Genomic DNA, 25,739 nt, shown 5'->3' on the forward strand with positions numbered 1-25,739 from the left:
AGGCAGCAAACGGGACTTTCTTTCAACAATAGCTTTCTTCTTGTCACTCTTACATAAATTTGTTCATGACTAATGTTTGTTTGTTTGAAAGATTCTTCTACCTGAGTTGTGAATCTTTGCAACTCCCCCAGAGTTCCCATAGGACACTTTTCTACTTTTACAGATACATGCCACAATTTCAGATTGTTATTTGTAAAAATAATAATAATAATTCATGTCTCCATGTCTCCAAAAGTTCAAGGGGGTTGAATTATTTTCTATGGTACTGTGTCTGGCAAAATAGCTGACACATTAGGGGCAAAAGATGCCTAGGGGTAAAAGCCTCTCATACCTCCTACAGGCAAATCTGTCATTGTTATGCAGATTGCCTGACTGTAGGCTTTCTCAGTTGGCTTTTTTTTTCTTCTTCAGAGAACCATCATTATTTTAGTTGCTTTACAGGGCCCTTTAATATCAAACTACATGTATGACCCAAATCCGATTCAGTCTTGAAGGCAGTTTCTGCATGACTTGACCCTAATACATTTTCCTGCTTTCAGGCTCGTCCTCGCTGCTGTGTAAATTATTCAGGAAGTATTGTGTTAAAAAATGAAGGAATGTTTTACTTGGGAGATGATTGTATGTAGGACTTGGGCATTTCATTGCAGAGTGTAACCATTTCATTGCTTGCTATGTATATGACAATAAACATCTTAACATTGTACATAGAAGAGGCTGTAATTCATATTAATGATGGAAGGAGGTTTGGCCGATCAAATAGCCAAACATTTTACTCCAATGCCATCTGCCATCCTTGACCCTGCCATCCTAGGCATAATACGTTGAAATGAACAGCAGCTTACTGGGTGAAAACATCACCCTCTTGTTCTCATGTCACTCATGTTACGTGTGAAGGGGACAGAAGAACAGAGATGGAGGGTGGGGGTGGAGAATGAAAGGCATCCCAGGTGATGAGGTGAAGAAGAGCTCACCTTTCCTCACTGTTACCGGAAACCAAAAATACACAAACAGAGCTATCAGTTCTTTTGCAGACCAATGAGGGAGTGGGAGGCGGCAGAGAAGGAGGGAAGTGATAAAGAGAGAGGGAGGTGGGAGGGTGTGTGTAGAAAGCCAGCGAGCTTGAGAGGGAGAGGAAAAGAAGAAAAGGAGGAGGAGGGAGGATGGATGGATGGAAGGAGCTTCATGATGGGGCCGTGATATTCTCTCTTCACGGAGGTTTGCCTTTTCCTTTATTATGACTTTGTCCCTGCTTTGTGCAGCGTCCACGGGAGGAACCGCCGGTGCATGGTGCAGCACTCAGCCAGGGAGCCGGAGATGAATCACCCCCAACAAAGAGCCTTTGAGATGACAACGTGTGCTTCTGCCTGGAGGGAGGAACGCATCAGGCTTTCCCAGGCAAGCGGCAGCCTGCAGCGCACTCTGGCTTGAGAGCCAGTCCTTCCTTGTCGCTGTGTGTGTGAGTGAGGGAGAGAGAAGGATGGATCTGCTGTGTGTGTGTGTATATGAGTGTGAATGTAAGGAAGCAAGTGGATAATTGTGCTTCCAATCCTTCCTGGAAGAGTGAGGCTCTCTTCTTCACTGGGCAGCAAGGTAAGAAGGAATGAGTGATGTCGTCTTTTCTCCTCTAACAATAATTTATCCCTCCAGAGAGCCGGTTACCCTCTTTCCCCACAAAAAGGACAGGGGGGTAAAGGTGGGAAAAGAGAGGAGGGGGAGGGAAAAAAGGGATATGAGAGTTAACGTCATTGAGAAGGAGCAATCTTGTGCATGGCATCATTGAAACATCAGCTGTGGTGGAGGGAGAAGGAGGTGGAGAGGCTGTGAGCAGGTGCAGATGGGGATGGAGCAAAAAAGGAGGACAACTGAGGAGGTTGTTTGATGTATCCAGTGATGGGTCTCAAAAGAGGAGCATTCACCTTCTGCTCAGCCCTCCTCTTTAAAAACCCCAACACCCCATCCTCTTTCTCCTTCTGCCACTGCTCTCAACCTCTAATAAGGATATGACACACAGAGTGACCCTAAATGTGCCAGAATGTCAAGATTAAAGCTTCACCAAAATGTTGACACTTTCTGAAACATGGGGGAAAAAGAAGCTGACATGTTACATATGTTCAGAACATTTAGAAAACCTGTTATACAAGAGCTTGCATAAATATGGGGCAATGTCTGAACTGTGCTCTGTTTATATTCAGATTGAAGAAACAAGAGCAGTTCTGAGGGCTGCAGAAAGTAGCAGAGTCTCTCAATCAGTGTCTTTATTAGATGCTAAGTGTGGGGCAGAAATCAATCTAGGGCTAAGATGTTTTAAGAAAGGGTATGGATTTTAGTTTCAGTCTAGAGCTCCGAGATCTACAGTCCACTCATTCTTCCTGACAGACTCACAGCCACAAGTTACTCTTGGACCTTGAAAAAAGTTCATGCCACTTGAACTTTTTACGCTTCAGATCACAGCCACAAACTTCAGCGTATTGGACTGAATGTGATAGATCGACCCAAGGCATTGCATAATTGTGAAGTTAAATGTAAATGATGCATGTTTTTTAAAACATTTTACAAATTAAAATAGAAAAAGTGTGTCGTGCATTTATATTCAACCTCCCTGAGTCAGATATTTAATTGAACCTAGAACCTTTGTTGCAATTAAAGGTCTTTTGGGTTATATTTCTACCAGTGTTGCACATCTAGAGATTGAAATTGTGAAGCGTTAAAATTGGATTTTGGTCTGGACTTTGATTGGGATATTCTAACATATCAGTATGTCTTGATCTGAACCATTTCACTGTGCGTTTAGGATTATTGTGTTTTTTTGTCCCTGACCAGCTTTCTTGTTAAAAGCATCCCTACAGCATGATGCTGCTACCACCAAAGTATATTTTGGTCTTATCATCTTCATCCACTGTGTCCCCCTAAATGTGTTGTAGCAAACTGCAAGCAGGACTTTCCGTTGGCTGTCCTTCATCAATAGCTGTTTTCTTGCGACTCTTCCATAAAGGCTAGATCTGTAGCATGCCCCACTAAAATGTGTTCTGGTAGCAGATGGCTGTGAATCTCTGCAGCTCCTCCAAAGCTTCCACAAACCCCTCAGCTGCTTGTCTGATTAATGCTTTCCCTGCCCAATTTAAGTGGAAGCTTGCTCTGGTAGGTTTGCAGTTGTTCTATACTCTTTCGATTTTCAGGTGATGAAATGAATAGTGCTCAGTGAGATGTTTAGAGCTGAGAGAGCTCTAAACATCTAGAGATATTTCCTAACCTAACCATCATTTAAACTTAGTTTTTTTTTTTTTTTTTTACTTGGTCTTCATTATTTTATTTGTTCACTGATCTTCACCAAAAACCCTCTGAAGCCTTCAAAGAACAGCTGTACTTATTTACTAATTAGTTGTCTTTTGGTTGAAATGGATTTAATATAGGGGTTTTGGGATAAAGGGGGAATATGAATGCAAACCACATTTTTTCTGATTTTTGTTTGTGAAAAATGTTGGCAACATAACGTTTTTGTTCCACTTTACAATTACACTCCATTTTGTTTGTTTTTCACATAAAATCCAGATAAAATCCTGTGAAGTTTCTGGTCGTAATGTGAAGCAATGTGAAAACGTTCAAGGCGTTTGGATACCTTTCTAACGCAAAACATGTGATAAACGTTTATAACCCTACTTATTATCTGTGCATGCACATTCCCACAAACAGAAGGCAGGATATTCTTTGTGACATAGAGATCAAAATGAGCTCCAGGATTTTGTCGCCTCTGGTGATGATGAAACTTGAGGTAAAGACTGTGCAGTTGTGTCTCAGGTGTCTCATTGATATGCAAGAAGGAGAAGGGAAAGGGGTAGCGGAGGAGACAAAGAAGGCCTGTTGAATCTGTGTAAAGACATAGCTTTGCATCTGCCTCTCTGAGGGTGATGTGAACCCGCCAACATCCTCTGATTTTGTCTAACGGTTGCATCATACTTCTCGTTTGGTTTTATTTTCTGTGGGGCCCACATTTAAAATGCAAACAGACAGGCCAAGCAGAACCCTGGCAGTGGTTAAGATGGTTTTGAAAAATGTTTCCTGACAAGGAGCATTAGCAGCTTAACATCACCAATGGTCATGGCTTGGATAAAAAAAGAATGCAGTTAGTCCAAATTAGTACTTCATGATTTAACGCTCCTCTTTGCTTTGAATTTAGCACCCATGATGTTCAACAGTGGAGGGCAGCAGCCATAAAGCTTTAAAGCTGCTCTCAGCTTCATCCCTTGGAGAGACTTGCTGAAGCCTTGGCTGAAAAAAAACATAAATCAAAGCTTTAAAAATCTCCTGCACGTACAGTAAAGCTTGCACCAAGTCCCAGTGCATCAATAAATTAGACCCCGGAGAGAAGAGTGGAGCTCGTACTATTGGTCCAAAGTGATCATACGTCTCTATCAGCGCAGCATCGAACCTTTCAAAACACAAATATGACCCAGGATTATCATCCGTTATAGAGTGTTGGTAAATGCTGAACTGAACATGTTTTTACTTTGCATGGAGAACCGATTTAGCTGTGTTTGTTTGTTTCTTTTGTAATTTGTCAGCGTACAGAAAAGATCTTACAAACACCTTGTGACACTAAAAGTGTTGTTACAATGAAGGCTGCATCTTTCACAGCCCATTTATGTCCACAATGCTGGCTGCAGAGACGAGCAAAGTGTTTTCTTGTCCATATTCTCATCCAGGGGAATCAGTCCCATTATGTCAGATGGCAGAATGATATATGCACTCTGTGTTGATGCTTTTTGCTATGGCCTGTTTACTGCAGAGGAGCTGATGGAGAAAAATGAGTACATCCTTAGAAGCAAAGGGGTTGCTATGAAGATTCTACGATGCAAAAGCGTGCATATGCCCTTGAACACACGGCAGTCCACATGGAGTTGGGAAGAGACATTGGATTTTACTAAATCATTCTCATCCTCAGGCCTTCATTTGTTCTGTTGGAGCCTGTGACTATAGCAGACGAGCTTTCTGGGCGCTTGGTATCCCAGAATTGCAGAGCTACAAGACTCCAGAAAATTCAAACCTTCAAATTTTTGCCCTTGTCTTTGTCAATTACCTTTTTCTCAAAAAGAAAACCAGACAAATAATAAAACTTTGGGGAAAAAGACCAGTCCCATCCAACCTGACACCTCAGTATTAAATCCAATCAGATCTCATTTTAGTCAAATAGAAAAGTGGGATGAGTCCTAGAAACAGCCATTGAGGCTTGACCTAAGGTTGTTTAAAATACTAAAAGTAAATCTATGTCTCTGAATAACATGACTTTACTTCCATTCCATGAGATAAATACTTCACCTAGGTCAAGGATTGGCAACTTGTGGCTCTTTGGGCCCTTCACAGTGGCTCCGAATAGCTTAAACTGAGCATCATGTTTAAATGCAAAGGTATTCATAAAATGACAAGTTTTGGCAATTCTTTGAATTGTTTTTAGTCAGTATCTGCACAGAATTTTGTGATTTTATTTTAGTACTTGAAAATGGCAATTTTTCAAGATAAAATGACTCTCTGGCTTGCAAAAAAACGACCGGAGATTACCATGGACTGAAGACATGAGGAATTCGGCCAGATGTTCTTAGGAGAAATACAGAAAAATAAGATAGATACAGAAAACTGAGGACATTTTCTTTCAAACACAAATTTCCAGGGTGAATGGAAAATAATTTATGGGATAAGTGTTATTTGGTAATATTTGGTCAGGGCTCCTTTTGCATCAATATGACATGGCATGGTACTATTAGCCTGTGGGTTTGCTGAAGTATTGAGGAAGCCCATATGGCTTTAATAGCAACTTGTGCTCATCGGCATTATGGGGTCTGGTGTCTTTTCTCTTGCTCTTGACAATACACCTTAGGTTCCATGTGGGGTTTAGATCAGACCAGCTTTCTGGCCATTCAGCAAAAGGCAAAACATGGTCATTGAACCAGGTATTGGTACTTTTGCACTTTTGTACTGCATATATTTTTACTCATTGTTATTTATTATTAGATTTAGCTTTGTTTTTTATACTTAGTTTTCTTTTACTTAAGTATTAGGCTTCTTAACCAGGACCTGAGACCGAATTCTGTACCTTAACATGTAAATGTGAGCTGGTATGACAATACAAATCTTTCAATCCTTTTGGCAATGTGGACAATTGCCAAGTCCTGCTAAAAAATAAAATCTTCACCTTTTTCTGCTACACTTTTTTCTTTCCACTCAACTTTTCAGTTACTAGATGCTTTGATACAGCACTCTGTGAACAGACAGCATTTTCAGCAGCGACCTTTTGTGGTTTATCCTCCTTGTGGAGGGTATCGGTGGCTGTCTGCTAGACGACTGTCAAGTTTAGTACCTGTCCGGACAGCCCAGATCTGCCATCCTCAAAGTCATGCATGTTAGAGAATGCCTGCCATTCTCCAGCATTCAACATATTTCTTGCACTCTATCATGCACGACATGCAGCATCAGCCCACTAACATGAAATAGGAATGAAAAATCATGTTATTTTTTGTTGTTGAATGCAGTGAATTTCATCACAGGCGATTTGTTGTCCTTCAACAGCCATCCCATGTCTCTAGAGGAGACTTCAAAGAGAAATGAGACGTAAATCTTACAACAATCCCATTGTGGTGTCCGGTCACGTCCTGCATCCAGTATCTTTTAACACCCTCACATGAATCTGTGTGCGTTAGAAAACTCAAGAAAAACAAGACCATTGAAGACCTCCCTGCTGCCCCCCTCCTTTAGAGACAGGCTCATTAAACTCAAAGGGCAAAACGGTCATCGTAATGAAGCTGATAGGAGAGCTCTCCACACTGCATCACACATTCCAAAAACAACAGTTAAGGACTTATTTGAAACACTGTAGCTGCAAACCTCTGCAAGTCAATATAGCAGCTGGATTGTTATTATAAATGCATTGAGAAAAACAAAAAGAAGATTACCTCATCTCCCACCATCGCCCACTCTCACCTCACTATTTGACATGAATCCTGCACAAAATAAACTCGTGTGTGTTGCTGGCGAGGAGGGGGGAAGATCAGTTCTAAAATTAGATCACTGAAAAACTGAACCAAAAATACTAAGCCGGCAAGCACAGTCACCTGCACATTTGTTGCTTTTCTCTACATGCATGCCAACATGAAGAAAAAAGCAGAAATCAGGGCAAATAGGGAAGAAAAAAATCATTCTACTTAGCTGGGAGCACTAACGTTGAGCAAATCCAATATCTCTCCTATCTTTCAATCCCCTCCCACTCAACCAAAACTCGCGCTCGGGATGATTTGAACATGAGAGGAAAGAGAGTGTACCCCCTCCTCTTCTGTCATGATGTATGCAGGAAACATGGATTGCATCGTTGAACTTATGCATGGCATAAAAGGCCAAGCTGCTGAAGAAACTCCAGTCTGGGGTAACGTTGTGATTGCATGTTCGTCTGAGGTTTGAGATTGGGATGGGAATAAGTAATGACACTCTAGAGAAAAAAAAGGTGTATTTGCATGTTTTCCCTCCCAATTTTAATACTTTGTGGTCTTTTAGACACATTTTGATTCATTAAGTTCTGTTCTTTCAAGAAATCAGATATTTATATATACTCAGACATTAAAACAAAAAAACGTTTCCCATCTCATAGGTCAGTTTTCTGATTTTACTTTGTTCAAATTCAGATGTTTGCATACAGTTCCTTACTATTGCCATTTTAACTGTATGACTTGGGTCAAACATTTTTGGTTTCATTCAACAACTCTTACAATAGTCGCTGAAATTTTGTCCTATTCCTCCTGACAGAATTGCAGTAACTTTGTCCGGTTTGAAGACCAGGTTTCTCAGACACACCTTTTCAGTTGTGCCAACAAAGTTTTTGTTACTGAGGTCAGGGCTTTGTGATGGCGACCCAAAAACATTAACTTTTTTTCATTAAGCTTCTTTGAAACCAATCTGGCAATATGTTTAGGCTCTTTGTCCATTTAAAAGACCCATTCAGTCCCAAGCTTTAACTTCCTGACCAATTTACTGAGATGTTGTATCGCCATCTATTTTGAGAAATGCACCAGCCACTCATGGAGCAAAACACCCTCACAACATAATGCTACCACCCCCATACTTCACAGTTGGGATGTTGTTCTCAAGATTGCACTTTTTGTTTAATCGGACCATAGGACATTTCTCCTAAAGTTAAAGTATTTGTCCCTGAGTGGACTTGCAAACTATTATCTGGCTTTTAATTATATTGATTTTGGATGAATTGCTTATTCCTCTCAGAGATAGAACCTGTTTCCTTCCAGATTAGTATTATATAGCACTTTGGTAACTTTGGATCCAAAGTTTTAGAAATATTGTAAAAACAATCCTAGCATAGCAACATTTTTAGGATGACCTCATCTTCTCCAGCTCTTCACACCCCTGACAGCAGCCTGTTGAATACTGCCTCTGCACTTTGATAGCTCCAAGACAAGCCACTGAGGCATTGGGTCAAGTCCCAGCAGTTTTGAAAAGGATGTGACCCGAAAGCCAAATCGTGCTCTGTGTACGTTTGCCTCTGCGCATACACAGTATCCTGGAAATCAATAGGATACTGTTATCAAGACCGTCATGGGCTCAGCAGAGTCTGAGAGGTCATAATAAGGCTAACTGTATGTGATTAAACCTTGTAAATCAATAACTGCATCAACGTTTGATGTCATTTTGCCATGCTGGCCATAAATGTGTGCATCTGTGTGTCTGTTGTTAAAGTTGTAAGTTTTATTTAACTTTCTGATTATTAGATACTTTACTTATGTCCTATTCGCTTCCAGTTTGTACTGACAATTACTTGGTGTGGTACCATATAAACATTTTCTCCATTTGCTTCTGTATCATCATTTTTGCTGGCAAGAGAAGACCATACTCTGCATTTTTCTCCCAAGTAAATCATAATTGATCTGCATTTAAAGGATTCATGAATGTAAGACTGTGTAAATATTAGTTGGATCAGTGCCAGTATCTAAGCAGCTATCTGCAGTGCTGATCAAAAGTTGACATACACGCTTCATCGAAAATGTGCAGCCGTCTACATGGTTAATCAAAATGGCAAATATGGAACTGTGGGGTCACAATGACAAAATTAGGTTTGTAAGAGTCATGGTCTGGCTTTCAAACCAAAGAAAACTAAATCAACTGTCAAGCATGTTGGTGGCATTATCATGCTGAGGGTATTGTTTTGCTGTCAGTCTTACTGTTGCATCACACAAAGTAGGTGCGATGTTTTGGCATAGTCAAAGCGGGCTAACTTGAAGCCTCTGGAATTTACCTCAACTCGAATAAATATTTATGGACTATGTGTCAGGAAACAAAACTATTTAAATTAACTACCATTTCTAATCATAAGAGTAGTCAAATATCCAGCCCATTTATGCTAGGACCTTGGTGAAGACTTGGAAAAACCCAGTGATTTCTCTGTAACTTCCTAAGGGACATTTAACCAAATATTAGTAAAGGTTTATATAAATGTTTGAATTTTTAACCTGTGTGGACAACATTAATCCACTACAAATTCAAACTTCTGCTTCCAGTTCTTTATTTATTTCTTTATTTAACTTATACCATCCTGAAAAAGAACAGTCCAAATCATTAAAACCCCAAAATAAATATGACATGTGTACAGAACAGAAATGGTTTTGGCATAGGCAAATGATGAAGTTGTAAACTTCTGTGTGACACTATAAAAGATGGCTTCATGCCATCTATTATGGTTTTGCAGCTTGTTATTGGAAAAAGAGCCACCACTAGTTGTTAATGGCCTGTCTGTGACTGCAGGAAACTTTTAGGTCTGCCTATAATTTCAGCCCCAACTGTTCTCTCCCTGCAACATAATGCCCCTGTCAGATAGGATTAGGGTCTTTTCCAGCACCATGTTATGTACATAAGGAGAGGGTCATACGTTTATGCAACACTTAGCATATTAGCCGAGCAACTGAATCATCCTTGGAGAGGGACACGTCTCTCCAGGTGTCCCTTTCCTGCACTGAAGTAGAGCTTAGCTCATGTGACCGGTGGGCTTCACCTCAACGTGATGCAGCAGGGCAGGTGGCATGGGTTAGTCAGCAGCACATCTCCTAACAGGCATCGTTTATACCGTTTAGAGCCGTGCTGGTCTCAGGGATGGAGGTGGAGGGAGGAAAGGCTGGCGAGCGTGATTGCCTGCTGAGTCACAGAGGGTAACAAAACTAATTTTCTCAGCTCCCACAACTTCATAGTGCATGATGGGAGATTATCAGCTAAAATCAGGGCACCTTGAAGGCCTCTGTTTTTACCACATTATTGCTGGTTAAATTCTACCTGGACATGGAATGCATGCATGTATGTCCACATAATGTTGACACAGGGCTGTTGTGCTGGCTTGTTAGTTGGAGTGATATTTATTGTTCTTGTTAGCTTGTAAACATGTTGTCGTTTGATTTAGTGGTGGTTGCTTGCAGAACTGACTTAAAGCGGGATACTGACTGGAGTTGTTCAGTAAACATACCCCTAACTCTGATGGACGACAGCGGAGGGCTCTCTGTCATGTTGCAGCGCCTCGGAGTCAGTGTGAATTACCACATTGACTAGAATGGCTTCTATTTGCGATGGAGAGAAAAATGCACGTATGACAGAGTCAGTGTTTATTAGGGATCAGAGAATTAAGTTAGATGCTTCAACAGCAGCATCAAGAGTCAAAAGGGTCAACAAAATAAATAAGATATTGAATAAATCATTATACAGTCAAAAGTTTTAGACACAATTTCTCTTGAAATGGTTTTCTTTATGTTTATGACTATTTACATTGTACGTACATTCTCACTGAATTCATCAAAACTGTGAATGAACACACATGGAATTATGTAGTAAACAAAAAATTATAAAATAACTTTAAATATGTTTTATGTTTTAGATTCCTTAAAGTAGCCGCCCTTTGCTGTGGTGACTGAAATATAAACCTTAGGCCGTCTCTTAATGAACCTCTGGGAAGCTCTTAGCAATAACCTTTTGTGGCCAACCATCTTTTTGAAACCCAGTAGACTTCTGCTGGATTGTGCGGGGCGTAACATAACATGTCTGTATTAAAAAATCCCTTTGTTACTGGTATAATGTCATGTTCAAATTGTCTGAAAATCTTAAAAATTTATTAGATGTAAGCCATAATTATCAAACTTAGCACAAGTAAACACTTAAAATAAACCATTCTGTGTGTAATAAACCTGTATAATTTATGGCCTCCATTTTTTTTGAATTACTGAAATAAATACTATGTTACTATTCTAATGTAATGAGATGTACCTAGTGTGTAAATATACAGTCATATTTAATAAGTTAGAATATATGTTCTGATGAGGCTCACTTGTCAGATAAAAACTAACTTTTGAAAATTACCACAATTAAGCTTGAATTCTTTCTATTTCATTTCTGTGTTAAAAGGTTTTTTTTTTTTTTGTGTGTTCTGACCTAATATTCTAAATTTAAACGTTGTATTTTAATTAGCTGTAAAGTGGAAAATCATCTCTTGTGATCTTACAGATCTAAGCAGTTTGTTTTTTGGCTTCTATTGTTGAGGTTTACATAATTATTGGCTGATCATTAATAATAACCCTTTTAGGTTTATACCTAAAACTCACCAACTGAAATCAAGAGAAAAAGAAAAAGTTTCTCTAGTATAGTCAGTCGTTTGAAGAAGGGATTTTCCAGCCAACAGACTGCGGAGGACATCTGCTTTCATTGCCAGCTGGGACGTCCTCCAAAATATAATCTGCATAAAACAGCATTAATATTAACATATGACTAAGGTGTGTGCGATTATTTCACAGCACAGTTGGGCTAAGAAAATGAGCTGTAATGTAATTCAATTATTTTCCCCCATTTAAAAATAAAGCAAAGTTGAAGACACAGTACACCTGACTTCGTAACTCAGCACATTCATCCAAAGATTAGCTACCTTACTGTGATCAAGGGCAACACAAGCTACTAATTAGGCTAGGATATGGAAGGCTTATAGAGGCGCTTAACGATATCCTTACATAGTATGTTTGTATTTGTATAAGCATGTGTGTGGGATGAAACATGAGCTTGTGTGTTGCCCCCTTAATGCACTGAAAGCCTGTGGGCGTTGGCCAGTATGGACATGTGCTAGTTTGTGAAAGGGCAGGGAGAATGAATATGCCCTAATTGATCAGATATCCTTCATTAAACATGTGCTCACAAATCCATCCACTCTCCCTGGAGCTGTTTTCACTCTCAGAAGCTTGTGACAGCCTTTAAGGCAATAGAAATGTAGGACATTCACATGTCTCAGATGCAAGACTTTAACAGAACAGCTTTCAGAGGAGCCATTTGAATTACCTCCATGTGGTGGAGATTTTTATTTTAATACACCTGAGCAGAAAATAGAGAATAAAGGGAAGTGGAGACATGTTTTTTTTCATCATACAGGCAGGAGTGATTTGCTTATATTCAAAGGACATGATTAAATAACTGTAATCAATGAGAGGTGTAGTTCCTTCAAAGATGACTGCTTCTCTCTCTTCAGGGACATCCTGAAGCAGGCAGGCTGCCTCTCATATGGACCTGAGGATGTTCCGCAAGAAGAAAAAGAAGAGGCCTGAGATATCAGCGCCAAAAAACTTTGAGCACCGTGTTCACACCTCGTTTGATGCAAAGCGCGGCTGCTTTGTTGGTCTGCCGACACAATGGCAAAGCCTGATAGAAAACCTAAGAAGGCCCAGACCTATGGTGGACCCCTCCCGGATCACAGAGGTGGAGCTGAGGCCAAAAAAGGTATGCCACACCTTGATTTTATGTAAAAAGTCTCTCAACTTTACCCTTTTTATCCAAACATATATTGTTCATTAAACTGTTTTATTGGTAGCTGTGTCACTGCAAAAGGGTATTTTCAGTACTGCAGAGGGATTCTGCTGTTTCAGACAATCCCATAATACTCTGATGACAAGGTGGAATGACTGCTCCACTCCCTGTGTTTTTGCTTCCTTATCTATCACAAGGCTGTGCTAATGACCCTGCTGTGTACACTGGCTGAACAATGTTGAAATACTCATGGGGGTTGTAAGAGTTATTACCACATGCAGGCAATTAATAACAGTATAAGACGCTCTCCCACAGACGTCAAGCAAATAAAAAAGGAACGAAAAGTGCAGGTACAGCAAAGGAAATGCTTGTGAGTGATCTGGCCTGCAAATCTCAGGATTTCTGCACTTCACAAAGTGTATGGGTTGATACTTTCATAGGTCTCCAGAAAAATAAAAAGCACTGCGATTTGGTGGCGATTAGTGCTGTGCAATATGAGAACCACTGTGTCAGCATTTAGGTCAGACTTATAGTTTTTACCTGCCTCATCAATATCAGTGCAAGATCCCTTTGAATGCAGAATCCCCAAAACAAGACAAATCACAAATTACAGCAGTTTGTCACATTGCAACCACAGACTTCAATGCATTTCATTGGGATTTTACATCAGCCCAACACAAACTAGTGCATAATTGTGAAGTGGAAGGAAAATAATGAGGTTTTCAAGCATTTTGGCAAATATGAGTCTTAAAAGTGTGGTGTGCATTTCCACACATGAATAAACTATTGAAAAAAAGTACTGGGCACATTACAGATTCCTTCTGTTTTAAATTTTTTGCCACACTTGAAAAGTTTAAGATCAAATAACAAACTTTAATATCAGTAACTAAATAATGACTCCATTTATTAGAAGAAATGGCTGCAAAAACCAACCTGGCCCTATGTGAAATGTAATTCTCCCCTAAACCCAATAAACTGGTTCTGCCACCCTTGGGGCCAACAACTACTAACAAACATTCACAAAAACTGTCAATAGGTCTTTAAAATCCCTGTGGGGGAATTTCAGCCTACTGTTCTTTGCAGAATTGTTTTAACACTGGAGGGTTTAAGTCATAAACAGCCTGGTGAACACCATGCTACAGTATCTTAATTATGGATTTAAGGACAGACTAACCAAAACCTATACTTTGTTGTGTTTGACAAGGTGGACCTTGTCTCTTAGGAGTTTCTGCTAGAGAGCAGAATTCATGGTTCCATCAATTACGGCAGGTCGTCCAGGTCTTGAAGAAGAAAAGCAGATTCAGGTTATTACACTACAAACACCATGTTTGGTATGATGTTCTCTTTCTGTAATGCTGTGTTAGTTTTATGACAGATTTAATGGGACACATGCCTTCCAAAAGGTGACTCTCCCATAGATGCCATTTCTGCCCAGTTTTACTGTTGAAACACTGACCGAATCTGCAGCAAGTTCTTTTGTGATTTCTTGGATTACATTTATCACTGCTTCATGTTTTGTTTTTATTAATGGATAATGCCTCTCACTGTGGTTTACTGGAGTCCCAACACCCAAGAAATTTCTTTATATATTTTTACATTTTTTACATCAGGGAAAGCTGTGTTGCTTTTTGAGATTTCTCACCTACATCATGTCGTAAGACAGGCCCTTTAAAAGTGATTTATTGGTTAACTAGGTTTGACAGCAATCAGGCCCTGAAGGGAAATGAAACCAAAAAACGTGGTTAATCACAGGTAATCAAAGATTTAACCTGAGGGAAAATATATCTTCACATTGGGCTCGTTTGGTTTGAATAACTTTTTTCCCTTAACAAATGAAATTCTGATTTGAAACCTTTTGTAACACAGCAATGTCCGCTTTGTTTTAAACCATTGTAACTCTGAATGTATGTTCGGAGTTATTGTCCTGCTATAAGGTGAACCTCCTTTCCAGTCTAAAGTCTTTTGCAGTCTCTAACAGGTTTTCTTGAAGGGTTGCCCTGTATTCAGCTCTACCCAGCTTCTCCATCCCTGCATAAAAAGTAAAACTTAAACCCACCACCACCATGGTGTATTCAGGGTGATGTGCAGCGTGATGTTACGCCACTCATAGAATTTTGCATCACATCCAGAAAGTCACCTAAGAAGAACACCTTCTTATTAGGTGCTTGCTCTATCCTTCACGGTTTGTGGCATCTGCAAACATAACTTTCAGCAATGGCTTACTTCTCTCCCTTCTTCCATAAGGACCAGATTTGTAGAGTGCTCCACTAACAGCTGTCCTACTGAAAGGGTTTTCCCACCTGAGCTGTGGACCTCATAAGCTCCTCTACAGTTACCATGGGTCATTCAGTCATGGCTTGGAAGGTTTCCAGTTGTGCCATACTCTTTTCACTTTTAGATGATGGATTTAACAGTGTTTTGGTCATAAGATGTTCAAAGCTTGGAATATTGTGTTATAACCCACCCTGCTTTAAATGTTTAAATGTCTCCGCAACTTTACCCTTTCCCTGGTTGTTGCGTTCCTTGGTTATCATGTTGCTGTTTTTTGGCTAATGTTCCCTAACAAACCTCTGACAGAACTAAATTATACACAAATGAACTCTGTTTAGTAATTAGGTGACTTCAAAAGGCAGCTGGTTGCACTGGACTTAATTTAGGGGTATCACATTGAAGGGGGTGAATGCACATGCACACCACAATTTTTTTTTTTTTTTTATTGGTGCAAGGAAATAGATATCTATGAAAAGGAATCCTTTCCCTTCAACTTCCCGATTATGAGGTACTTTGTTTTCATCTATCATATAAAATCCAGTTAAAATACATTGAATACATTTGTGATAATATTGTGATGAAGTTTATGGGTATGAATACTTTGCAAGGCACTATAATAAAGAAAAAAGCAAGGAATTATGGTTATTTTGTCTGTTTTAATGGAAAAAGATCAAATGCCACCAAGGCCATTATCACCAGCAATCATCCACTTTGATAGATGCTACAGAAGGTAAGATGTGGACTGACCTCCACCCCATCTGTGAAAACAGTGGCTTTGAGGCAGAGAAACAGGAGAGGCTGTTGACTGACTGTAAACTGAACATGACTCTTCTCTGAGACTGACTAATAAGCCATCAAACCACTCACTGCATGTACTTTTCTGGCTAAACAGCTGAGGTTTGCCTGATGATTTTATGTCGGGGCAAGTTTAGCCCCTTTGCAAGTTTGCCAACTATTCATACCTCTTTAAAAGTCTGAAAAGCAGTAATCTGTAATTTATGAAAACACTTAGTACCTTGCAAAAATAATTCTTACCCCTTAAACTGGTTAACATTTTATACCACAGACTCCTACACAGTTTAAGGGAATTTTATTTGAACACAAAGACAAATTAGTGCATATTAGTGAAATGCGGCAGAAAAAATGGGGCTCCAGCGTGGTGCAGTTGGTAGCACCATTGCCTTGCAGGGAGAAGGTTCTGGGTTCAACTCCAGGTCTTGAGTCTTTCTGCAATGGAGTTTGCATCTGGCTTCCTCCCACAGTCCAAAAGCCTGACTGTTGGGTTAATTGGTCTCTCTAAACTGCCCTTAGGTATTAATGGGTGTGTGCACAGTTGTTTGTGCTGTGTGTCTCTGTGTTGCCTTGCAATGGACTGCCAACTTGTCCAAGGTGTACCCTGCCTCTTGCCTCTTGCCTGTAGACTGCTGGAGATAGGCACCAGCTGCCCCTGTGACCCTGTATGGAAGAAGCAGGTACAGAAAATGGATGGATGAAAATTATGTTTTCAGTATTTTCTACAAGTCAAATACCCCTAAATAAAATCCAGTATTATTAATTGCCTTTAGAAATCTCCTGATTAGTAAACAAAATCTACCTCGAGTTAATTTAATCTCAGTACAAATCCAGCTGTTCTGTGAAGGCCTCAGAACAGCATCATAAAGCATCATAAAGACCAAGACACCCAACCTACCAAGACACCGGAACTGACAAGTCGGGCAAGCGGAGCATTAACTAGAGAAGAGCTGCAGAGATCCACAGGTCAGGTGGGAGAATCTGCTAACAGGACAACTATTAGTTTGCACTCCTCAAATTTTGACGTTTATGGAACAGTTGGATGAAGAAAACTCACAAGAAGTTCTCTTTACATTTTGCCACAAGCCGTGTAAGGGACATGGCAAACAAATGTCAGATGAAAGCATAACTGAACTTTTTGCCCTACAAAAGCAGTGTGTAGATGAAAACTAACATACAAACAAGCACATCACACTGAAAATGACTGTCCCACAGTGAAACATGATAGTGGAAGCATCATCATCTCTGTAGGTTGTAATCTTTCACAGGGACAGAAATGCTTGTCAGACATGATGGAAAGATGGATGGAGGACAATCCTGGAAGAAAACCCGTTAGTGGTTGCAAAATACTTGAGACTAGTAGGAAGTTCATCTTCTGGCAGGACATCAATCCTAAACCCACAGCCAGAGCTACACTGGGATAGTTTGGAAGGTGTTAGAACTGGGACTTTAGACCTAAATCCAATTAATAACATGTGGCAAGGCTTAAAACTTAAAGTTCACAGGTGCTCTTTATCATATCTGAGCTTTGCAGAAAGTAAATGGGGGTTCTTCAAATATTGGGTGCTGCTCAAAAGTGCACGGTAAACGTTTCCTATTTTTATTTGTAAAGAATCTTGAAAACTGATTACTTTTTCTTACACTTTAACATTGTGCTCTACTTTGTGTTGGTCTCACATAAAAGTCCCAATAAAATGCATTTTTGTGGTTGCAATGAGACAAAATAAGAAAACATTCAACCCACAGGAATGCATTTTCAGGATGGATTAGGAGCTGCTGTAAAACCTGTGTTTGGTTGTCATATTTGTCACATACTGTCAAAATAAGCTACCAGGGAAAGGAACTTAAGTCACTGTCTTTGAAAAATGACAAAGATGTCCTTTACACATTTCCACCTCTAAATTTAACTTGCCTCAGAGCGGTTATTATGCCTCTTTTGTCATCCTTTTAGCTCTGAAATCTCTCTCTAATGTAATCATGTCATGCAGATTGTGATAAGGATAAACACCTTTTCTCTTCCAGACCATTGTGCGCGGGAGCATGATTGGTCATGGAGAATACATCTCTGCCATGATAAATGACATGAGCCGCCTCTCAGTGACCAGCTCCAACTCTTTGCGGAAGAGTAGCCCCTCAGCCAGGAAGAGGGCCCAGTCTTTGGGAAGGCTGGGAGAGGTTAATGAAGGGGATGGTTACCAGTACGAGGGCCTGACCCAGGATGACGATGATGAGATGGATGACTGTCAGGATTACTGGAGGGACAAGGGCAGGAACATTCACAGTGAGACCAACACCCCTTACTTGGGCATGAAGAAGAGCATCACTCTGCAGCCCAATGGAATCTTGCCAAAAGCCAAATCCACCTATGAGGTCGGTGTCAGCTCAGTGGAGGGACCTTTGCAACCTCCTCCACCCCAGAACATCTCAGTACTAAGTCACGAACCGTATATGAGCGGAGAGGTGGGAAGTCCTCAAGAAAGGCTAATATGGAAAAGAGATTTTCAGCTTCCCAGAGGAATGCCACCAAATCAGAGACCTGTTGCATGTTTTTACAGCCCTGCTTTGACTATCCAGCAGCTCCACGGAGATCAAGGGACCATTGGAACGGAGCGCCGACCCAATGTACCCATGTACATGCACCCACAGAACAGCCCAGGGAGGCCATTCTCCTCATATGACCTAAAAGTAAGCACATCTTTGCAGCAATGATAAATGTTTTTTGGATCACATAATTTATGTATATTTATGATGCCGTATATATATATCAGGATTTTATGCAAGTGGTCTGAAGGCATTAAGATGTTCCTTTTCTTGAAATAATTAAGAGCCATTCTAATGGTTAGCTTGAGGAGCCTAAACCTTTAAAACCCTACAAAAGCAATAATGACCATATAAAAATCAGCTTTTTATTGACATTTCCATAGGAGGATTTAAAAATGTATTTATCATTATTTTGCAACCAAAAATATATTTTATATGCCTTAAAAACATATGGCGCATCTAAAACTTGCTGCAAGAAATGATTGTGATAAAAATCTGATGCGAGGAGGACTACCAGCCTTACAGACTTAGAGACACATAAGCTCCAAGTCTGTTTTATTTATGAATAAATAAATGAAAAAATAAAACAGCCTTTTTTTAAACTGATACTGTTATACATTGTACTGTTTTTTTTTTTTTTTTGAGAGATGTTGGAAGCAAACTTCTTAATTGAAGAATAACAAATTCAAATCTAAAGCTGCCTGGAGCATGAATAGTTTTGGGCTTAACTGTAGATGTTTATTGGATGCTATAAAAACGTTTGATTTCGTAAACATTTTTCATGTCATGACTGATACGTTAGAGATTTGAGGTCATGTGATTATTACAACCAAAATCAAGCACTTTGTATACATCATGGAAACAGATGACATACAGCAGTTATCACCTTTACACGTTTTTTCCATGTATTCTGCATTTGTATGGAGAATATGATGAGGTAGAGGTCTCAGAAATGCTTGCATCAAAAATGGTACACCCAGGGCTAAGCCCCTTTTGCTAAATATGATTGTGACTTTATTTGGGTTTATTTATTTGAGTCCAGTGTTAAGAAATTAAATGTGGGCTTAAGTGCTTGTGAAGTTGTAAATGCTGCCATGTTCTTCTTGGGACTCTTAAGGCCATGTAGTAGCCTCTTAATATGATTCACATCAGGTAAAATGGATGCAGAATGAAAGTGGACGACCTGATTTATATTCAGGTTTAAAGTGGGCAGTGATCCCGAGGCAGGCGGCCAACACCCTTTCAGCTTTCTCCCCTCTCTTGTCATGCAGGCAGAGTCATCAGTGAGATACCACTCCGGTTTCCTGCCGACTGGCACCAGCAGTCCTCTTGTAGGAGGCATTAGACCTCAGCGGATGGTCCGTTCTTCGGCAAGCTACACTCTAGGCTTGTCTCCAAATATGGGGCTGAGGCCCAGTATACCAGACCCCTTCCTCAGGCACTCTGGATGTCCCAACCCCCCTTACCCCCTGCAGGACAGCCCATCCCAACCTCGACCTTCACCCACAGGCTCATTAGCCACCAGTCCTCCAGGAACCTGCTCTCCTGCTTTTAGACTGCCTCAACATCTTGCCCCCCGGCCGCCTCCCGACCCACCTAAGGTGACGCATGAACAATTCAAAGCAGCCCTGCAGATGGTGGTGGATAAGGGCGATCCACGGACTTATTTGGAGAGCTTTGTGAAGATAGGTGAGGGCTCAACAGGGGTGGTATGTATCGCTACAGAAAAGCACACTGGAAGACAAGTTGCTGTGAAGATGATGGACCTGCGGCGGCAGCAGAGGAGGGAGTTGCTCTTCAATGAGGTACAGAGATCTAGTTAGATTCCACACGTGAATCTGATTTAAATTTACAGGTATTGATACCTCAAACCTTTTTTACATTTCATCATGTTACAGCCCAAGCTTCAATACCTTTTGTGGGGTTTTTTTATGTGACAGACCCAAACGTAGGCGTACATAATTGTAAAGTGGAAAGGAAATAAGAAATGGTTTTCAAAATATTTTACAAAAACAAATCTGAAAGGTATGGCATATGTATTCAGTCCCATTTACTCTGAGACAAGATAAGCAATTACCTTCAGAAGACACCTAAACAGATCCCTTCTGTGTGTATTATGAAAACCTAGGAGCACAGCAGAAAGGTTAGGGCTAAAGTTGTGGAGAAGTTTTAAGCAGGGTTATTGTTTAAGGCAACATCTTACAGGTCATCTAAAAATGGAAAAATGGCATAATTGCAAATCTTCCAAAACATGACTGTTTACCCAACTGAGGAGCCAATCAAGGAAAAGTGCATTATGTGGAAGTCATGCATTGAAGAAACAGGAAAATCAGACCTGGCAAAGAGACTGCAGCACACATGGTGTCATCCATTTTCATTGATCTATTTCATTGAAGTACCCCAGTGCAGCTTATTTGAACAATTCATAATTACTGAACATTGCAGCCTTTACACTACAAAAAATAAAATATGTTTTGAGCATAATGATAGTCCTACATATTTTTGTGCTTCAGGTGGTAATCATGAGGGACTATCAGCACAAGAACGTGGTGGAGATGTTCAAGTCTGCCCTGGTGGAGGAGGAGCTGTGGGTCATCATGGAGTACTTGCAAGGAGGAGCACTAACCAACATCGTGTCTGAAACCAGGTACAACACATAGCATCAAAATCGGCGGGTTCCTCTTTAAAATCCAGATCGTCTTCAGTGACCTAATCAGCCACAAGGGGGTGGTGTGGTATTGACTGGAGAGTGATCAGAGTTAATCCAAATAGCATGTTTACTGCTATTTAGTTTGCTGTCCACTTTTGCTGCTTTTATGTGGGGAAAGTAATTTGAGACTTTCTCTACTGCTTTTATATTGCAACACACATGGACACACACACACCCACACCAAGAAATGTAATTGTTAGTGTTTTTTCCTATCACCTGATGACTGTGGGATGCTCCTGAATTAGTTCAATTGAAAGGGCATGGAAAGGCATGCAAATGTTTCTCTGAGGTCATTTGACATAAAAACTGGCACTTGATTGAGTTGGTGTATTGGCAGAGCAATTATAAAGAAAAGTGAGATTTTTTTCTGTTTCTCCTGGACACTAACTGGTGGAAACAGAGTTTTAAACAATTACTATCCATGTTAAAGAGAACAGCAGTCTGTTAACGTTGCTGGATGCCTGACTTTTTTTGCTACATGACAATGGCTGTTTCCTGCCTCCTGCAGCGCCTTGCAAAAGTATTCATGCCCTTTGAACTATTTTACTGTGACTATACAACCAATACAAAGTAGTGCATAATGCTGTACAGGAAGGAAAGTGATACATAATTTTTAACATTATTTACCAATAAGAATCTGAAAAGTGTGTAAATCCACTGCAAAGCTTCTACACTTTTAGCGAATCTCTCCACCATCTTAGCACATCTAGGGACTGAAAGTCATGTCCATTATCTTGATTTGGATTTAAGTTTGGAGTGTAACATATAGATATCCTTTGATCTAAATTACTCTTTAAAGTTAAAGCCTACTGAACTTTGAACCAGCATTTCATCAAATTTTACCGCTCTGTCAACAGACTTGTCCCACCTGAGTTGTGACTCTGCAGCTCTTCCAAAGTGACCACATCCCTCCCTGCTGATACTAAAATTAATGCTCACCTATGTCTGTATTTCTGTTCAGGTGAATGGCTAAGTACACCCGAACTATTTTGCAGTTGTGCCATACTCATCCCATTTTCAGATGATTAAACAGTGTTCTGTGAAATGTTCTGTGAAAAAAGCTTGGGCTATTGTTTCATAATGTAATCCTGCTTTAAACTACCCCACAACTTTAACCCTGACCTGTTTGCTGTGTTCCTTGATCTTCATGGTCCGGTTTGCTCCTTAATGATCTCTAACAAACCACTGAGGCCTTCACAGAACAGCTATATTTAGAATGAGAGAAGGAATCTAAAGAATTGTTTGTGCTATATTTATTCAGGGATAAAAAAAAACTAATTTACAAAACTCTTTAGGGACATTCATAAAAAATATTGTAAACTATATTTTATTTTTGTTTGACTTTATGCTATCTATGTGTCAACCAAAATTCCAGGAAAACACCTCACTTTTTGGACAAAAGGTGGAAACGTTCCAGGTGTATGAATACTATTTCAAGGCTTTGTATATGTTTATGTTGCACTTGTGAAATATCAAAGCCACATTATCTCCGATGAGGAAGGAGCATGTTCATTCGTCATTCTGCTTGTGTGGGAGTTGTTGTTCTGAACCTTGCACCTTTTATCATCGCTTTCAACGCTCAGTGATTCATGAATTTTCAGCTCTCTGGGCTGTTGTAACCAGTAATGGGAACATGTGAAATGCCCATGTAAAGTCAGCCATTATGTGTGCAAAACTTTTTGTCCTGCAGGCTGAGTGAGGAGCAGATTGCCACAGTGTGTGAAGCTGTTCTGCAAGCCCTGGCCTATCTCCATTCACAGGGCGTCATTCACAGAGACATCAAGAGTGACTCTATCCTTCTCACATTAGACGGAAGGGTATGACACATCATCCCCCAAGCCCCCTCCTTTTGATTTCTCTGTTTGTAAATGTGTTATTTTAACGGGCTCCCTCCAGGTGAAGCTGTCAGACTTTGGTTTCTGTGCCCAGATCAGTAAGGATATCCCTAAGAGGAAGTCTCTAGTAGGGACACCTTACTGGATGGCTCCTGAGGTCATATCCAAATCTCCATATGGCACGGAGGTGAGGAGAAAACCACTAATAATTTTGGTTAATATGCCAACCTGTGCTATAAGAGCTGTTACACTGTTCACTTTTGTTGCCACCAGGTTGATGTATGGTCGATGGGCATCATGGTGGTGGAGATGGTGGACGGAGAGCCCCCGTACTTCAGTGAAACACCTGTAGCAGCAATGAAGAGGCTTAGAGATGAGCCGGCTCCGACAGTGCGAATTGTCAGCCAGGTATTAGAACAGACAAATACACTCACATAATGATTGTTCTTTAGTCAAATATCAATATTTCAGATGTACAGTACTGTGGAAAAGTTTAAACCAATCTTTCTTCATGCTTTGCCTCTTTTCGTTTAATAGGTCTTGATCAGTATTATTCCAGGATCTCTAAAAGTTGTTCTTAGCTTTTATTTAGATTTGACAGAAGAATATAAAGACATTGGACACAAACACTACAATAAAGCTTCATCTCTGGTATATAGATCGGAAATGTTTAGTTTCTTGTAAAAAATATTCATACTCTTTGAGCTTTTTTCCATTGTGTCATGCAACAATGTTACACTTCAAAGTATTATATTCAGATTAACAGACCAACACAAAATAGTGCAAAATTTCCAAAGTAGAGGGAAATTCTTTTTTACAAAAATAAATTTGAAAAGTGTAACTTACACATGTATTTAGTTCCCTTTACTTTAATGCTTAACGTAGGTGACAGGGGAAACATGTGGAAGAATGTTATTTGATCAGACTTTTTGGCCTAAATGCAAAGCACAATGGGTTGTGAATATGTTTTATGTCTCCTAGCTCCAACACTTGAAGCAACTGACTATATTACTTCCACAGCATGCCATCAAGCCCCGTGCAGAACAGTGGCCCCATGCAGAACAGTGGCCCTTCAGAAATGACACTGGACACCACTTGTTTAGATAGAAGCAAATTCATGTTAGAATGACCCAATCGAAGTCCAGAGATAAATCCAATTACGAATCTGGGACAGAACGCCATATTTTTCAGATTTTTGTTTGTAAAAGATATTGAAAAAATTTATAATTTTCCTTTATAAATCCTGATAAAATATGTTGAACTTTAAGCTTGAGATGTAGCAACGTGTGAAAAAGTTCAAAGGTACAGTTGTCAAATATCTGCTACAAATATTTGATGTTTACTGGTATCTTTGTCTCTCTATTTGATTCAGATCTCTCCAGTTCTCAAAGACTTCCTGGATCGTATGCTGACCCGTGACCCTCTGGAGCGGGCCAGTGCCACTGACTTACTGGAGCACCCCTTCCTGCTGCAGAGCGGTTCTCCTCAGTGCCTGGTCCCACTGGTGGAACAGTACCGTAAACGCATGTCTCGCTGCTGACGCTTTTGAGCTCAGTATCCCCCAACGGCCCAACCTCAGCCTGCCCTGTACTGTACAGGCCTCCCGAAGAGGACTAGCGCCAGGATCCAGCTCTCCTAACAGGGCTGACGGCTCCAGGGATGCAGACCCTGGCGACACTGTGCTGCCTGCGTCATGGTTGCTAGTTTGTTTTGTCAGACATGGCAAGGTCTCAGGCATGCGAGAAGCACTTTAGGAGTGAGTTAAAGGCAGCATGCAAGTCCTAACCTCTCAACTCATTTGGCTTCCTGCAACTTTTAGTATGGATCAACACGGCACAATACGGTGCATGACGCACTGAGAGCAGAAATCTACCTTTTACACATGTCCAAACAAGTGCTAAACTCTAAAAACCCTTCATGGTGTTTTTAGTGGACATTAAAGCAAGCTGTGCAGAACTCATTAGGCTCAAACCACAGTAGCTCATTGTGACAGGATAAAGGTACCTCTGCACATTCGCTCTGTTGTGGAAATTGGACAACAACGCCTTCGCTGCATGGGCAATTGGCAGCACACCTGGCCTGATGTGAATGCTTGAATATGTACTAGGGATGTGAAAGACAATTCTCCTATATTAGCATAATAAATGGGTAATGAAGCCCTGCTGCTACTATTGGACTACTGGGAAAAACCCCTCTCCTCTTTTACATATTTATTTATTTCTAATAAAACATGTGTTGTGGGTTGTTTGTATGATGTGAAATTCCAAATACAGTTAAATAATAAATAAATATGGACTCAAAACATACTCGTAAATAGAAATCCTGAATATTAGGGTCCTTACCACTGCTAAGTTTGAAGCTCACTTTTATTTCCTACAATGTGAGTGTTTTGTTGTGTATGTATGTGTGAAGGAGCAGGTGTGTGTTGGGCAACATGTCATCGTTGATACATCCCTCTTTGTATTATGACAGATGTGACAAAAAATAGAAAACCACAAGATATGTGCAGTGATCCTGAATACTATGCACGCACATGTGTGTGTGTGGGGGGGGGGGGAACGACTGTTTTAGCTTTTGTTTGCCTAGAAAAAGCACACAGGTCCGGAGCTGCAGGACACATTTCTGCCCAGATAACACTTTGCACATAGTCTTTGTAATCTGGCATGGATGCACCCGTTTCATGTATTTTTATTCCTGTGTGGATCATTCGTGGCAAAGAGAGAAATGCGTTTTAATTTTGTAAAAATCAATAAATGATGCATACTGAACCATAAATCTAA

The 25,739-nt window shown here is 40.3% G+C and overlaps 1 protein-coding gene across 3 annotated transcripts; it reads left to right on the top strand.

Moving 5' to 3' along the window:
* The first annotated feature begins 1,084 nt into the window (after nt 1–1,084).
* Nucleotides 1,085–25,739, top strand: LOC124855875 (serine/threonine-protein kinase PAK 4). 3 transcript variants are annotated; one of them, XM_047346001.1, is made up of 9 exons: nt 1,085–1,590; nt 12,536–12,783; nt 17,896–18,558; nt 19,686–20,219; nt 20,928–21,061; nt 22,815–22,941; nt 23,021–23,146; nt 23,233–23,367; nt 24,332–25,739. In XM_047346001.1, exons 2-9 carry the CDS (start codon nt 12,568–12,570, stop codon nt 24,497–24,499), a joined length of 2,103 nt encoding a protein of 700 aa, XP_047201957.1. In that variant the 5' UTR covers nt 1,085–1,590; nt 12,536–12,567; the 3' UTR covers nt 24,500–25,739. The 3 variants fall into 3 exon arrangements, with proteins under 3 accessions (XP_047201957.1, XP_047201958.1, XP_047201959.1); XM_047346002.1 differs by lacking the exon at nt 1,085–1,590 and adding an exon at nt 14,015–14,141 and having other exon boundaries at nt 12,651–12,783; XM_047346003.1 differs by lacking the exon at nt 1,085–1,590 and adding an exon at nt 14,015–14,114 and having other exon boundaries at nt 12,651–12,783.

Source organism: Girardinichthys multiradiatus, chromosome 19 (genome assembly GCF_021462225.1).
Source record: "Girardinichthys multiradiatus isolate DD_20200921_A chromosome 19, DD_fGirMul_XY1, whole genome shotgun sequence".
Taxonomy (NCBI): Eukaryota; Metazoa; Chordata; class Actinopteri; order Cyprinodontiformes; family Goodeidae; genus Girardinichthys; species Girardinichthys multiradiatus.

Coding starts and splice junctions, on each gene's coding strand:
- LOC124855875 (XM_047346001.1), top strand. CDS start 12,568: ATGGACCTGAGGATGTTCCGCAAGAAGAAAAAGAAGAGGCCTGAGATA. Junction 18,559..19,685: donor TCTCCTCATATGACCTAAAA/GTAAGCACATCT, acceptor CTTGTCATGCAG/GCAGAGTCATCAGTGAGATA. Junction 23,368..24,331: donor CAGTGCGAATTGTCAGCCAG/GTATTAGAACAG, acceptor TATTTGATTCAG/ATCTCTCCAGTTCTCAAAGA.